The sequence below is a fragment of the Panonychus citri genome, unplaced genomic scaffold (genome assembly GCF_014898815.1).
Source record: "Panonychus citri isolate SS breed McGregor unplaced genomic scaffold, ASM1489881v1 Contig00136, whole genome shotgun sequence".
Classification (NCBI taxonomy): domain Eukaryota; kingdom Metazoa; phylum Arthropoda; class Arachnida; order Trombidiformes; family Tetranychidae; genus Panonychus; species Panonychus citri.
The window spans coordinates 1,248,377-1,264,058 of record NW_026515541.1 but is presented as its reverse complement, the minus strand read 5'-3'; the positions used below and the strand labels follow the sequence as shown (position 1 = coordinate 1,264,058).

Sequence of the window (15,682 nt, the reverse complement as noted above, 5' to 3'; positions counted from 1 at the left end):
AATGTGAATTTTTGTTTCTGTGACAAGAAAATTTCAAATTTTGACACTTGGAAAATTTTTTCCAATCACCTTGACCATGTCATGAAACTAAACACTTAAAAATGACTTTATCTCGGTTGTAGAAGTAATTTAATTCAAACCAACACAGTGGTTGCAATTAAATTCTCGATGGTAATTAAATCATCTAAAGAGAGGAAGAAAAAAATCCAAAACAAAAGCGAATAGAAAACGAAAGTGTCGCCACCATCAGAACGCAAAGAGAATAGAATAAAATTTTATTCTTTTGTAGACAGAAAAGTAGACAGAGAAAAAGTAAGAAAAGATCAACTGTTGCTCGGCAACATAAAAAATTCTCTTTAATTTCGATTGTGAATTAAATCAACAACAATTTTTTTATTCTTCGTTCTTTTCTCTACTTCACCTTCTACATCTACTTGCAAATCGTTTACTTCTTCACCTTCATCGTTCATTTTCCTTTGCTGTTCGTGTTGGTCAAATGTTCTCACCTTTCTTCTTATCATCTCTATTCTTTCACCCAGTATTTGTGTTCAGGAGAAGACTTAATTTTATCGTTCAAAATGGAAGCCAAAGTAAGAACAGTTCGTTATTAAAGTGATTACAAAGATTCCATCTTATAATTTTGTTCTGTGAAACCAAAGGAAAAAAAGAGAGAAAAAAAGAGATATTCATCAACCATTAATTCTCTTGAAAACCCTTAACAACAGTCACATGTTTCCAAATTGAAAAATTGACTCAAATTAATGAGAATGCGCTGTCACTCTTAAGCCTAAGCGTAATTAGTGATTACAAGTTGACATCAGTCATAAACACTTAACAAATTCGGTGTGAAAATGATTCTAATTAATAATTTAATTAATCAATTAATATCCATCATTATCAGTGAACCTTATTATCTTCCGATACGTTTAAGAAAGTCCATAAGATAAAAGAAATTTCCAGTTTTTGTTTTATTTGCTCTCTATTTTTTTTGGTGCCATTGATAATCTTACTATTGGAATTGTCTGAATGATAATTGTTACTATATCTGTTTAAATGTTCAATTTTTTCTTTTCATCATTTTAATCTGATTCCTGCCATTCATTGTAATCCACGTTCATTATTTTCTTACTTCAATTGTTTTTATTTCACATTTTCTGCTGATATTTTGTTATCTTACTTTTGTTCTTTGCCACTGTTTGTTTTGAGTCATATTACTAAATTTTTAGTCGCTGTTAATGATGAATGGATCACCGACAATTTCTTCTTCATCTTCTACCTCATTATCCTCAACAACAACTACGCCTGCTACTAATTCTTTAGCAAGTTCATTTGGTGGAAAAAAAGGACCCAAAAGACTCATCGGTTCACTTGGTTTGGGTGCTAATGGTGGTGCATTCAATTGGGAGATTCCACCATTTCCAGGAGAATCAAAGGTTGAACCAAAGGTGGAGGAAGAATTTGAAGTAAAACTTTTATGCAATCGTTCAACCCAAGTTGAAGATCGAGATTGGGCTTTATTGGAAGTTGAGCAGAATGGGTTTGCTTTTGATTTAGGCGCTGATGAGATTGTATATCCAAGTGTATCTAAACCTGATCATGATGGTGGTTGGTGTAATGGTGTTGAGACAACTATAGACGACGATGGGATTGTTTTCTCAAAGGAATATCTTAGATCTCGATGTGATCCCAAGATTGATCGGGGTACATATTGTGAAGGATTTGCTGGTTATCTTGGTTACGATGAGAAGGTGGCTAAGCTTTCTTATGATTTCCCGCTTGCTGAATCAACCCACATTGAAGAAGTACTCAATGCCTGTCACGGTGATTATCAATGGGCCTTTAATTTGCTAAGTCAATTTAATGAACAACATTTCACCACGTCTTCTACAATGGGCAATCAGGTTAATGCTGCCAATTTTGATGAGAATATTCTAGAATCATCGTCTACAACTTCATCACCATCACCATCAGCTGAGGAGTTCAACTCTTGTCAATTGGAAAATGATGCGTTTGACATTGCAAATCAATTAGGTTTAGGAAATTTGGATCAACAATCTGCTCAATATTCTTTCTATCTTGATCCTGCGTTTGCTGTTGAATTGCAATCTTCATTCGGCCAAGTATTGAAAGAAGGCGAAATTGATGAGAAATACCTTAGAGTGAATTGTAGTAAAGAAGTGGCCCGATTGATTCACTATCTTTGGATCAATGCTTACAACTCACAATCAAAAGATAAACCCGCTCAATACGTTAACCCTTTCAGCTTTTTATCGTTTAACAAACCTTCGAGTGCCAAGGTAACCAACACTGTCAATACAAATAAAAAGGAATCTAAAGCAAATATAAGTAAAGAAGCGCCTATTGAGCCTAAAAGTGCCTTTCAAGAGATCATGGATCTAGAAATGGCCATCAGTCTTAGTCGGAAGGAATTTAATTCATCACAACCAAATCAAGCCAATTCTAAACATGCAATATCCACAAAGTTGAAGAGAGAAGCATTGAAACGTTCATTTCCAGGTTTGGACGAAAAAGCTTTGGAGGAATTGTTTGAAGCCAATGCTTACCGAATCAAGGAAACAATTGAATGCATTGAAGATACTTTAGGCATCCAGATTACCATAACTCCCGAAGTTGATGCCTTAATCAAGGAAGAAACTGGTTACGTTAATGATCATGGTGAAGCCACTTTTTACATCAATTCACAACGATCATCATCACCAAGTGGCTCCTTTAATGCTGGCGATGTGATCAGACAATTACGCGGTGAAATTACTCAATGTGTTGACAAAAAGAGGGAATTTTCTGAGAAAGGAAATACCGCCTTCCAAGCAAAAATGTACGCAGTTGCGAGTTATTATAAAGGACAAGCTCAGGAATTTGATCGTAAAATCTTACAACTACGAAGTCAAGTTATCGAGACTGTTGTTCGAGCTAATCCAGCAAATACTCTTGATCTACACGGAGTCCATACGAATGAAGTATTAACAACACTTGGTAGTTACTTGAGCAATAAACTTGACGAATTGAATCGACGTAAATTGAATCGACTTCGACTTTTAATCATCACTGGCCGAGGAGCTCATAGTGTTGCTGGTCCTCGATTAAAACCTTTGGTCATTAATTATCTTAAACAGAAACATTATCGTTATGAAATCATTAACCCTGGAGTAATTTCCGTGACACTTCCCTAACCAAACCTAAACATATCACTTCAATTTATACTTTTTTCTTTCTATTTCTGTAAATCTTCACATGTTAACATTAATTTAGCAAGACAAAAGAATATATTTTTAGTAACAAAGGTAATCAAAAATGAATCACAACTGATTTTGTTTTCATTTTCATCAACTTTTCAGATCAATTGTATGGCAAATATTTCCAGTATTAATCTTGATCGTGTTAATATTTATCTTTAGGTATCCATCCATTAGTTCCTGTTGATGATAACGAAAAGTAAAAATAACTTATGAATGTTTGACCAATTGAGATAATTAACCAATTCACAGGTACTTTTAACTTACATCTAATTGTGTGATTAACTTTTTGGCTGATTCATTTGATTCTGGTGAACACCAAGCAAGACTAGTATGGAAAGTGAACTCATCAGTTTCTGAGTTATCACTTATGAAACGTTCATCATCACCTGTTGATATTTTAACTGCACTTTTAAATTCATCCAATGTTTTCATAATCTTATCACGAACCAATCGAGAATTACGACAATTAGTTGAATCAATTTGTAATTTGGGCTCACAAAGGCACACGAAAGATCTGGTACCTTCATCATTGGTAAATAATTTGAAAGTAGATAAATAAACATCGAAAGATTGACAATTAGACAATCTATCTCGGAGAGATGATATAAAAGGAGTAATTTGATGAAAAGAGAGAGCATGATGACCTCTAATCAATGAAACATGAATATCATCAATTAGATCAATATTATCACCATAATCAGCGATATAATCAGTTAAATGAATGAGTGAATGACAAGGAACTAATAAGAGAAATAAACAAAACAATTATCCATTAGATTGAATAGAAAACGATTAAGTCACCAAATGGAAACAATGATTTACCTTCACTGTAGATGAATGTTGTCCATTGACCTCGAACATGAGGATAAGATCGGACTCGACCATCAGATGTAACAATAGATGAATCATCGGGTTGTTGTTTATTCTCATCATCAGAAATAAATTTAGGCAAAGGTAACCTGAAGAAAATGAGAAGAAAATACACACAAAATTAGTAAAAATTATTCGAATTTGAAAAATGAACAACCAAATATAGTTACCTTGACGATGTCATGATGATTAACACTTAATATTCAAAAAATAATCAAAATGTTAGAGAAAAGAAAACTATGACAACCGATTGAACAACTTGAAGTAAAAAAGAAACATGAGACTTTAGATTAACAGTAAACAGATTACTTGAAAGTTGATTAAATGCCAGACAAGAATAAGAAAATGATAAACAATTAACAATTAACAAGAGTCAATGATAAATTGTCTAAATCAAGAGATAACAAAAAAAAACACCAACAACAATTAGTCACTTCAACGATCGGTCATCAACATTAAAATCCTTTCCTTACAAAGATAAAAACAAACAAATCAATGACCTTTAAGATTAAGGAGATGATCGATCATCAATGTTAAACAAGTAATTAAATCACACAATTAGCAGAAATTAAGAAACATAAAAAAAAAACGAAAACGGGAAAAAACAACACAGTAGCTACAATCAAATTCTCAATCAATCATAATTAAATCATCAAAAGAAAGAAAAACAAAACCAAAACAAAAAAGAATAGAAAACGAAAGTGGCGCCACCATCAGAACGCAAAGAGAATAGAATAAAATTTTATTCTTTTGTAGACAGAAAAGTAGACAGAGAAAAAGAGAAAAATGAGATAAGAGGAAAGAGGAAAGAGGAGGAGTTTCAGTGTTAAGCTTCTTGTCAACCAACTGTCATCTAAACGGTAAGTCAAGTTAACCAATTTAATTAACCTTTTTCTTGGTGATTGACTAATTGTTATCCAATTAATTAAGTGAAACAATCAACTGTGTCCACTTAAATTGCATCGCTATCAACAATTTATTCTGCTGCCCCATTTCTCAGTGAATAACCTGATTAACTTTTTCTCTCTCTCTCTCTTTTTGTCTATGAGAACCTTGTTTATACCAACCTCAGAATATTTTTCTTCTCTCTCCTCTCTTCCAGTTTTCGCTTTTTTTAACCTTTTTCCCTCTCTCTTTTTTCTTTCTCTTTCTCTCTCCTGCTCTTTATTTTGCTTTTTCTCTTTCTCTAATATCTTTGGTTGATTCTCTGAGAGAATTTCTCTCTATTTTACCTCCTCTGTCCTTTCATTCTATTGTGTGAGAGTATCTAAGCATCTTGAATTACATAACTGCTGCTGTTGATTGTGTTTTCATCTTTCGCTCCCTCTCTTTTTTTCTGGTTCTCTCTTTCTTCTATCATCTTTGTTTTGATTCTCTTACTTTATTTGCCACTAGTGACCAATTGTGAACAATTTTATTACCTCTAGTGTTTACTGTTCTCACTCACTTTGTCTCTCTCGCTCAATATCTGCACTCAATCTCTGAGCAACATAAAAAATTCTCTTCAATTTTGGCTGATATTTCCTTTCCACTGTGAATTAAATCAACAACAATTTTTTTATTCTTCGTTCTTTTCTCTACTTAACCTTCAACATCTACTTGTAAATCGTTTACTTCTTCACCTTCATCGTTCATTTTCCTTTACTGTTCGTGTTGGTCAAATGTTCTCACCTTTCTTCTTATCATCTCTATTCTTTCACCCAGTATTTGTGTTCAGGAGAAGACTTAATTTTATCGTTCAAAATGGAAGCCAAAGTAAGAACAGTTCGTTATTAAAGTGATTACAAAGATTCCATCTTATAATTTTGTTCTGTGAAACCAAAGGAAAAAAAAGAGAGAAAAAAAGAGATATTCATCAACCATTCATTCTCACCTCTTGAAAACCCTTAACAACAGTCACACATACATTACAATATCCTTGTAACAACAACATAAAAAAAAGAGGGAAGAAAATGAAATTACTGGAAAGTACTAAATTTGAAGCTCTCAATTCAGCTTTGAGAATTCATACCGGACAATTTACTATTGTCGGACGAGTTGAAAGCTACTCTTGCAAACTTGCTGGTAATGATAAAAGATTATACAAAACAATGAGAGCCGAACCTGGAACAACCTTTGCAGATCTTCACGCTCTCTCTCCACCACAGAGTATACAATCTTTTTCCTTCAGTCCAGCCCGAAGTTTGAGCTACAGTGATGATGGTGGTGAAGGTAATGGTCACCTTTGTGATACAATATCTCGTAAAACCTTATTCTATCTCATCTCTACGTTGAATTCATCATTTCAACCTGATTATGATTTCAGTGATGCTAAAAGCGATGAATTTAGTAAGGAACCAAGTTTACGTTGGGTTATGAGTGCTGTTGATTCAAATTTTTTATCAACTTCGGCTCATCAAGCATTTGCTGCCATTCGAAGTCAACTTTGGTCTGCAATTGATGCAGAAATAAATTGCTCCGAGTGTGAAATTTACAGTTACAATCCTGATTTAAGTTCAGATCCTTACGCGGAAGATGGTAGCCTCTGGTCATTCAACTATTTTTTCCACAACAAAAAGTTGAAACGTATTGTTTTTTTCACATGTACGGCTTACCGAGAACTGAGCGGAAGTGAATCCGATGAAGAAGGGATTGAAGACATGCATACAATTGATTTAAGCGATTAGTTGGACAAGACCGACAGAAATTTCATCTACCTATGAGGGTAGTAATACATTAAACAATATCCAGTAGTCTATGGATACAATTTGGATGTGTGAACATAACTAATAGTTTCATCACCTGAACAAAAAGTAATCATTTTCTTGAAGGAAAGTCAACAAAAAAAAATTCGTCATAACAACAATAACAACAGAGATAAATTAACATTAATTGTTCCTCCAACTTGATACCCCATCACGATTCAATCTTTAAGGATAATTAAATGTTCAATGAAATTTACTCTTCACCTTCATACATCTTTAAAATATGCACAACATCAACAACAACATCAACCTTACGTAATAATAGTTTCTTATTTTTTAATCTCTAATGTTTAGTTTAACTTCAATCTCAGATTAAATTAACACAATTTATTTTTCTGATTTTCTTAAACTTCATATTGTATAACTCATACAACAACAACAACAACAAAAACAACAAAGACCAAAACATAATCTTCATTAATCAACATTTCAACAAACTCTCTCATATTACCCCTTCCCAATACACAAACATATTACTTATCTAACCAAAACAAAATCCAAATAATTTGTTTATTATCTTAATTAACCCGGTTGACAATAATTACAAATCCTGCAAACTCATATGTGTACCAATGTTGATTTAATTGTTAATCATCATCATGTTTATCATCAATATGTATACCCATTAATTTGCTTTCTCTGGTCTCATTTAACAAACGAAAAAAAAATAATGTTGATGTTTTATTTTATTCATTATTGTATTTACCTCTAGTATCAAATGATAATCATTAAAATGACAAATTCAAGAAAACAAAAAAAAATCGATTCATCGATTATTCAAGAATTCAATTAATCTCGAAAAAGTTTTTTTTCTCCCCATACTTTAGTTATCTGTTTACGGGACTTTCCAGAGTTCGAACCAGCGAATCGAGAAATGGACTCAGAGCGTACATGTAGGCCTTGGTTTCCCACATCCCGTTTACGATTTCGATATCATCGGTGACATTGAGCAGCAATTCCTCGGACATCGGTGGAGTTAAGCGGTAATAGGGAATGGACAACGAACTGCACCAAGCTTGAGCTCTTTTGTTGACATGACCATCGGTTTGAAGGGTCGTCGTAATCATCATGTGTACCAATTCTTGAAGAGAAAGAGCGGTTTTGAGCGCTTCTGGTAGAGTAAATATCGACGAGGCCATAATTGGTCCAATGTCAACAAGATGCGCTGGTAAAATCGGTGCTTTACCTGTTCCCATGGACAGAACAAGAGTTAATTGTTGAATTTCCGTTTTCTTGTTGACCGTTTCAAGAGCTCTATTGTATTGGAAAAATTCACACATCCCGTCAAGGGTCGGGTTATTGGATAAGACTCCACCGTCGATAAAAGGTCCAAAAGCGCTGAAATAACTCGGTGCAGCACCAGAGGCTCGACACGCATGCCAGATCAAATGATCTTTATAATTACAGGCTAAATTGGGTAAACTGGCATTTGATTTAGAGGACGAAGGCGATGATTTTGGAGGACTAACGGGCTCTTCGCCAGGATTCAATAGCTCAGTCGTCGACGGGATGTTACGGAACATGTAAAGTTCAGCCGGATTATGATGAGTCGTAACTGCCGTGATCAATAATCTTTTCCCGTCTTTGATGTCATCCATTTTCGTTGAAGGTCCCATCCGCTCCTTCATCAACTTTTCGAGAAGCTCCGAGTTGTATGGCCTCGGACCCGTGAAAATTTTGTCCTTCGTCTGATAGTACATTGATCTGATCTGATGTAAAGGTGTTCCGAGTACAATTAGCGAAGCAATCAACGCACCCGAAGATGTACCAACCCACCATTCAAAGTATTCTCGAAGTGGCTTTTTCAATCGACGTTCAATCTCAATTAGAGCGCAACAAGTAAATAAACCTCGAGTTCCACCGCCGTCAAGGCAAATCATTCGAGCGGGATTATTACATTTACTTAATTTCCTTTCGATTTCAGCTCCTCGAACGTTCATAAAATCTTCGTACGGTGATTCGTTTTCATAATTAACCCATTTTGGAAACGATGTACCAATACCTGAACGAATTGCGAAAGTAAATCAAACTTTAATTAGGTTGAATTACAGGTTTTGATTGTGATCAGTAAATTGTTTTCAAATTGGTAACAATTATCTAGTTAATTGGTTTTAATGATTCAAGGTAAAAGTATTTAATTGCTTTGTTTGTTGTCGAGGTTTTTTTATGCTCATTAACTGTTTGTTAATTGTTGCGCTTAATTGTTGACTAACCTTTCGCTTCGTGTGCACAATCATCTTTACACTTTTTCCTACCCGGAGGGCATCTTTTGGCTCCCACTCGGTGTAAAACATTAACTATAATACTTGACACAGCTGAACCTTTGGTTGCCGCGATGTGTCGAGGGGTTTGACGGCGATTGTTAAGGCCATTTATATCTGAATCGAAAGCGATCAAAGCTTGGACCATAGAAATATCCTCTTTTTGTACCGCTCGATGCATCGGAGTGTTACCTTTAGCATCTTGAGCGAGTACATCGACACCTCTTGATAATAAAATGACCGCACATTTTAACCGACGTCTTCGAGTCATCACATGAAGTGGAGTTTCTTGTTTAAAGTTGACCGCATCAAGCGGGATGTTGGTATTTTCGAGAAGGTTTTCCAATAAACGCCGAGTTTTGGCCCAATGGATCGGTGACCCGCCAAGCATCATCTCTGAAGGGTCAAGATCGGCGATCATCTCAGAAGTGAATACTATCTTTTCATCGTTCGCGATTGTCATACAGACCATAACATTACGCTCAGAACCAGAGGAACTTAAAGTACGCGAATAGTGACCTTGCTGAGCACCAGTCCCATGAGAAGTGTTAGTAACTTCCGATTCCTTGTAATTAATAATTCCAGTTAAGTCGTCACTTAGTGAGTTACATTTTTTGACCTTATTGTTGGATTTACTCTTAACTTGTGGTTCAAGGAGTAACAGGGATGACGGAAGTGACAGTCTAAGCAGATCACACATATTCTCAACGTGACCTGAGTAACAACACCAATGAAGCGGCAAATAACCTTTATTATTACGACGTCTTAACATACTAAGCAAATTGTGTTTCGATTTCACCCGATCCAATAAGTACTTAAATATAATATTATTCGATAAAGCGGCATAATGAAGAATTGAATCTGAACGAAAATCGGTCAGCAATAAACTGGCCCCAAGATCAACGAGCAGTTTAACAAGCACAAAGTTCTGAGATTGAATCGCAATCATTAAAGGCGTTTGTCCGATGGGCTCAACACGATCGTTAAGATGATCGATTACAAGTTTATTTTTAGCATTAAAAACTGGCATTAGTTGGAGCTTAGCGGCAACATGGGCTGAAGTGTAGTTCGGATTATCACAAGTGACTATTTTCATAATGTCAGTCAACATCCGAATCTCAGTCAGGTAAAGGTAAGGTTTGAGAAACGGTAAAAGTGCGTTGATAATTGAGGCCACTTGATCCCAGATTTGATTGACAATCGTCTCGTCCGAATCACGGAAAACCGTGTAAACGGCTCGTAATTTTCGGGCTGGAACATTAAGGTTGGACTTTGATCGACGGACAAGCACATGGTACATGGAATATTTAACCGAATGTCCAATGATCACAATTCCCTCTTCTCGAATAACATTCAACTCTTGATAAAACTCCCAAAGTCCAAGTCGAGAGACCGTTGAACCTTTCGAGTGTCTCCACGGGTAAATCGTCGATGTCACTAAAGGTCGAAATATTTTCCAGGTCGATCGGCAACATTTAAACACGCAAGATTTAGATACCGAATTAGATGACATTTTAAATTGCTCAAAGATAATTAGCTCTCCAATTAATCTAATCAAAGGATTCTAATAATCATTCACTTTCAAATTGAAACAATCAAAAGAAAAACTCAATTTAATATCACATAAAATGTTTACAATTAAAGTATCAAAACTTTTCATCATTAGTAAATCACTTGATCTCAAATTGAGACAATTAAACATGTTAATTAATAGACTCAATTGAAGGAATTGATTGTTAATCAATGGGAACCAACTCCATAATCGAGCCAATCTTGAACCTTTTTAGCAGCTTCTTCTGGTACAATCCTGTTGAACAATTAAAAGGATAACAATTAGTTTAATTTGATTGTCACATCAATTGATTAACTTACTTTTCTAATCTGTAAATTGCCATTGCTGATTGAGGAACTGTAATTAAGGAATCATTTTGAAGCATTGATTTAATTATGGTCGATGCAACATCTTCAGGTGAACAGATTGGCAATAATGAAGAGAAACGGGTTTTTGGCCTTTTGAACATTCCGGTGTTCATGATGAGCGGACAAACGGTTGTAAAATGGACATTGGCATTTGCTCCGCCAATATGCATCTCTTTCTCGAGAGCGGTCATTAGTCCGTTGACCGCAAACTTTGATGAACAATATTCAACCACATTCGGAGTGCCCAATAGTCCGGCGATTGATGAAATGGCCACAATGTGACCTTGATCCCGTTCAATCATCTCCGTTAGGACAGCAGATATTGTCCAGAAATGAGATAAAGTGTTCACCTCAAAGGTTTTCCTTATCTGTCCAGGTGAAAGGTCAACGAAAGGTGTACAATGTGTTATACCTGCGTTATTGATTAAAATATCAACAGGTCCAAGGTCACTTTTGATTGTCTCCATCACTTGTTTTACCATTGATTCATTGGTTACATCACATTTGTATGCGAAAGCTTGACCACCGGTCATCATAATTTCATCTTTAACTGAATCAATTCCAAATTGATTTATATCAATTAAAGCAACTTTAACACCTTTACGAGATAATTGTAGTGATAATTGTTTACCTAATCCATGTCCAGCTCCAGTGACTACTGCCACTTGACCAGATACATTTTTCTCAGGTTTACCAACAATTAAATGTATCAAACTTTTGATATAAATAACAAGTATTGAAACAATTAGTGTAACAATTTCAATCACAATCATTGTTACCTTTCTGATGATTTCATTCAACTTTGATGGTTCCAAGGGTTGACTCATTTTCAAGCCTCTTTTTTTTACCACAAACTTATTAATTATCTCTTTGGATTGATTGATTGTCCAGGATAAAACTGATCACAATTAAGAGAGGAAGTTGATTATTATCAGATGGGAAAACAAAACAATTACATATTTATTGTTGTTTTTTGTTTGGTACAATTTTCCTGGTCTTACAATTAACCAGGTTAACATTAAGTTTAATACAAAAATAGGTTGACCTGTTGAAGATGATGAAGATGAAGATGAAAATGAAGATGAATATGATGAGGATGAGGATGAGGATGAACTAAGGGCAAACTGGTATTAGAATCTGTTGACGTTGATCCTGTTATTTACTTGTAACAATTTAGTTTTTTCATTTGATAGTAAAACTTGATTTCAATAAAGTGAAAATCAACAATTAGCATCATAATTATTTGGAACGATGATTTTTAAGTCAGATTGTTGATTAAATGCTACAATTAACACATTGCTAAGCTAAAAAGTGATTTTCAGATTGACTTTACTGTCGATCTAGTGATTATTTAGATATTATATTAATGACTTATATGAAAAGATCACTATTGTTTATCACTCGAAATTTCATAAATGTTCACGAATTCAAATCAAATTTAACCAAAAGGGTCTCAAACTGAAAATCAATGCAACTCGATTTGATTTTTAAACTCTAATGGATTAATTAATTGAATTTGAAGTAAAGTTACTATAAATCAATTTATCAATTCTCTCCAAACTAAGTTAACGTAATCAGAGGTTTATTATTTTATTCAAGTCAAAACTAGTCGACTGGTCAGAAAATGATTGAAAATCAGCTGATTGATCAGAAAAATCGTTTCCTCGGATGTGATTATCATCTTCCTGTTATTGAAATTATTTAAATCGACCTTGAATTGATCAATGACAAGGAAAAACGACCTCTAATTAGAAAGGATCGTCCATTGAATGGGCGAAAAAATTAAATTCAAATATCCAGTAAGAAGGAAAAGTAAGGTCAGATTCGATAACGAAGTAAATTTGATCGTTATTAAGAAAGTTTCTGCTTAATTTTATTACAGTTAACACAATTAATTACAATCTTTCAAAGTATGTAATCATTTTTCTATGTTAACTGTGAATTTATCGATTTTATCAGATGAAAATCAACACATGTTATAATTTAATTAAAATTATCTAGTGAACCAGTTTTCTAATTCAATTGAATTAATCGAAGAAAATTAAGTTCCAACTTAATCATATCGCCCATTTCAAGCTTGTTGTTAGTTAACAATCAAGAGTTAGCATGTCGACAACCTGTATCTCTAGTGATTCAAATGAGAAAGTATTAATCGTCAATCAATTTTTGACCAATTTGCCGTTTACGGTGAAAATGTGACTGTTAATCTTGGTTCAACTTCGAGACCAAATTTTGTGCTTGATAAATTGTTCATCTCAATTCCTAAGGGTTGTATCTATGGACTGATTGGTCCATCAGGTTGTGGGAAGACCACTTTACAACGGACGATAATTGGCCTACAAAGACCAGATTATGGTTCGTTGAAAGTGTTTAATCAAACTCCCAATTCCAGAGGATCAAATGTTCCTGGTCCATTAATTGGTTATATGCCTCAAGAAATTGCTCTCGATGATGAATTAACTGTCAGTGAACAATTAACTTTCTTGGGTCGATTAGCTGGACTACCAATTGAAACAATTAACTCTCAGTGTTGTGAAATATTATCCATCATGTCGATTGATGATCCATCGAAAAGGTCAACACAATTTTCAATTGGACAACGAAGGAGAATCTCATTGGCCTGTTCGTTGATTCATTCACCTGAATTGTTACTTCTTGATGAACCAACCGTCGGCTCGGACATTGTCCTTGTCCATAAAATATGGACTTATTTGCGACAATTAAATGAAACTCTCGCGACAACAATTGTGATTACAACTCATTATCTTGAAGAGGTAACTAAAACTGATCATTTCGGTTTCATGGCAAACGGTCAGATTAAGTTCCAGGGTGAACCAAAAGAGTTCATGAGGTCAGTTGGTGCGATCACTTTTGAAGAAGCGATTCTGATTAAATATAATTTACGAAAGAAAGAGTATCAAAAAGATGAGAAAATCAGTGAAATTGATTACTATCAAGTCGAACAACAGTCAGAAAAATCTTCATCAGTTTCGTCATCACCGTTCACAGTCCCATCGATTTCCGTTTCATCGTCAACTTCATCGGAGCCAAAAGTGAACTTGACCAATAATAGTTTACAATTAGCTCTTCTATTGATGTGGCGATATTTACTCCGTTGGAAAGTGACCTTACTTGTACCTTTTATCATACTAGTTACATCGGTAATATTTGTCGGCTATTTTATGACCAATTTCATCGGCCGCCCAATGGTTGACCTTACATTGGCCTACGTTAACTTGGCCAATTCATCGGAATACATTTCCAAGTTAACTGATCATTTGACTGCTCATGATATTCATTTAGTTAATGTTTCCGATGAGATTATCGGACGGAAAATGGTTGAAAGTGGCCAAGCTTCCGCCTATTTTATTGTCCCACAAGAGTTTGACCTTGGACTTGAAACTCGAGTCACTTCTGCTCTCAGCTCAACAACCGATGAAGCTCTGCAACTGGCCGGGCGAATCACAATGTACCAAGATAACTCACATGCGATCATTTCGTCAACAGTAGTAAAAAAGATCTACGAAGCTTTAAATGATATTATGAATTCTATAGTCAAATCGAAAGGACTAATCGGTAATCGACTCGAGTTTATCAAAATTCAAGGAGTAATCAACCGAACCGATGACCCAGAACTGTTCGTTTCCATGCCCTTGTTTCTGATTCGTTTAGTGACCCTTTTTGTTGAAACTTACCCGATGTTATTAACAACCTATTGGATAACCAAGGAAACGCACGAACCCATGAACGAGCGACTGGCCTCTCTGGGTATACGACGATACCACCTACGAACCACCGCTCTAACTTTGGCCACTTTAATCGTAGTTCCCGCTTACTATTTGGTGTATGCAATTTTCATCCCCATTTTCAATATTCCATACAAAGGTCATTTAATATCAATTCTGCCGATGATATTTGGCTGTGTCGTTTGTGGCCTTTGTAAGGGAATCCTATTGGGGTCGCTAATCAAATCCGATGTGACCTGTTTCATAATCAACTTGTTTTACTCTGCGACAACTTATGCCTATGGTTGCATCTCTTGGCCTTACGAATCGGTCGTTTATTTCATTCAGCCATTGACCTACTTAACTCCTTGTTTCATTCCGTCTGAGGCCATAATCAGAATCATCATGTATGCAGATGACATCTCTCATCCAATCGTTTTCACAGGCTATTCATATATAACCATCATGGTTTTCATTCATATCATTCTGGTCTTGATGGTAAATCGTTGAATTTATAATCACAATAATTGTTATTCAATGTTAAATATCAAGATTATTAATGTTAATAACTTTAACTTTCTTGCACAAAGAAAATCAATTTAATCTGATCAGGAAAAACTTTTTTTTCCTTCTAATTATATGTTATCCTTAATTCAAAAATCCTTGAGTTTTATTATTATCAAAATCGGTTTCATTTACATGAACATATTGAACACCTGATGAATCGCCTCGGGCAATGTTCATTTTTTATACAATGTTAACACTAACCAACTTTCATTGACTGGAGTAAATTTTTAACCTTAAGATTTAAATTTTACTTGGATTTTAAGGATTAATTAATTGGTTACATCACACTTAAAGCTTGACCATTGGTCATCATAAATTAAATCCAAATGATTGACACA

The 15,682-nt window shown here is 34.8% G+C and overlaps 6 protein-coding genes across 6 annotated transcripts; 3 read left to right on the top strand and 3 right to left on the bottom strand.

Annotated features, from left to right (window-relative positions):
• Positions 1-206: 206 nt before the first annotated feature.
• LOC128392668 (NEDD4-binding protein 2-like) lies at positions 207-3,317 on the top strand. The gene has a single exon (XM_053352726.1). The coding sequence runs from the start codon at positions 1,236-1,238 to the stop codon at positions 3,189-3,191; it is 1,956 nt and encodes a 651-aa protein (XP_053208701.1). The 5' UTR covers positions 207-1,235; the 3' UTR covers positions 3,192-3,317.
• LOC128392680 (U6 snRNA phosphodiesterase 1-like) lies at positions 3,266-4,754 on the bottom strand. Its single transcript, XM_053352744.1, has 4 exons — positions 4,298-4,754; positions 4,080-4,216; positions 3,522-3,997; positions 3,266-3,434 (listed from the first exon to the last, which is right to left on the bottom strand). The coding sequence occupies exons 1-4, from the start codon at positions 4,309-4,311 to the stop codon at positions 3,345-3,347; spliced, it is 717 nt and encodes a 238-aa protein (XP_053208719.1). The 5' UTR covers positions 4,312-4,754; the 3' UTR covers positions 3,266-3,344.
• Positions 4,755-4,909: 155 nt separating this feature from the next.
• LOC128392681 (repressor of RNA polymerase III transcription MAF1 homolog) lies at positions 4,910-7,630 on the top strand. The gene has a single exon (XM_053352745.1). It carries the CDS (start codon positions 6,080-6,082, stop codon positions 6,791-6,793), a length of 714 nt encoding a protein of 237 aa, XP_053208720.1. The 5' UTR covers positions 4,910-6,079; the 3' UTR covers positions 6,794-7,630.
• On the bottom strand, positions 7,487-10,645 carry LOC128392472 (85/88 kDa calcium-independent phospholipase A2-like). Its single transcript, XM_053352499.1, has 2 exons — positions 9,085-10,645; positions 7,487-8,873 (listed from the first exon to the last, which is right to left on the bottom strand). Exons 1-2 carry the CDS (start codon positions 10,643-10,645, stop codon positions 7,699-7,701), a joined length of 2,736 nt encoding a protein of 911 aa, XP_053208474.1. The 3' UTR covers positions 7,487-7,698.
• A 73-nt stretch (positions 10,646-10,718) lies between these two features.
• On the bottom strand, positions 10,719-12,320 carry LOC128392675 (17-beta-hydroxysteroid dehydrogenase 13-like). Its single transcript, XM_053352739.1, has 2 exons — positions 11,005-12,320; positions 10,719-10,939 (listed from the first exon to the last, which is right to left on the bottom strand). The coding sequence occupies exons 1-2, from the start codon at positions 11,877-11,879 to the stop codon at positions 10,873-10,875; spliced, it is 942 nt and encodes a 313-aa protein (XP_053208714.1). The 5' UTR covers positions 11,880-12,320; the 3' UTR covers positions 10,719-10,872.
• Positions 12,304-15,475, top strand: LOC128392471 (ABC transporter G family member 23-like). The gene is made up of 2 exons (XM_053352498.1): positions 12,304-12,314; positions 13,199-15,475. Exons 1-2 carry the CDS (start codon positions 12,304-12,306, stop codon positions 15,285-15,287), a joined length of 2,100 nt encoding a protein of 699 aa, XP_053208473.1. The 3' UTR covers positions 15,288-15,475.
• The last annotated feature ends 207 nt before the right edge of the window (positions 15,476-15,682 follow it).

Bases quoted from the DNA above. Each gene is read 5' to 3' on its own strand.
- LOC128392668 (XM_053352726.1), top strand. From the start codon at position 1,236: ATGATGAATGGATCACCGACAATTTCTTCTTCATCTTCTACCTCATTA.
- LOC128392680 (XM_053352744.1), bottom strand. The intron at 3,998-4,079 runs GTAAATCATTGT...TTCTCTTATTAG, and splicing joins AACATTCATCTACAGTGAAG to TTCCTTGTCATTCACTCATT. The intron at 3,435-3,521 runs GTAAGTTAAAAG...TATCATCAACAG, and splicing joins AGTTAATCACACAATTAGAT to GAACTAATGGATGGATACCT.
- LOC128392675 (XM_053352739.1), bottom strand. From the start codon at position 11,879: ATGAGTCAACCCTTGGAACCATCAAAGTTGAATGAAATCATCAGAAAG. The intron at 10,940-11,004 runs GTAAGTTAATCA...ATTGTTCAACAG, and splicing joins GCAATTTACAGATTAGAAAA to GATTGTACCAGAAGAAGCTG.
- LOC128392681 (XM_053352745.1), top strand. From the start codon at position 6,080: ATGAAATTACTGGAAAGTACTAAATTTGAAGCTCTCAATTCAGCTTTG.
- LOC128392472 (XM_053352499.1), bottom strand. From the start codon at position 10,645: ATGTCATCTAATTCGGTATCTAAATCTTGCGTGTTTAAATGTTGCCGA. The intron at 8,874-9,084 runs GTTAGTCAACAA...CAATTCGTTCAG, and splicing joins TTGTGCACACGAAGCGAAAG to GTATTGGTACATCGTTTCCA.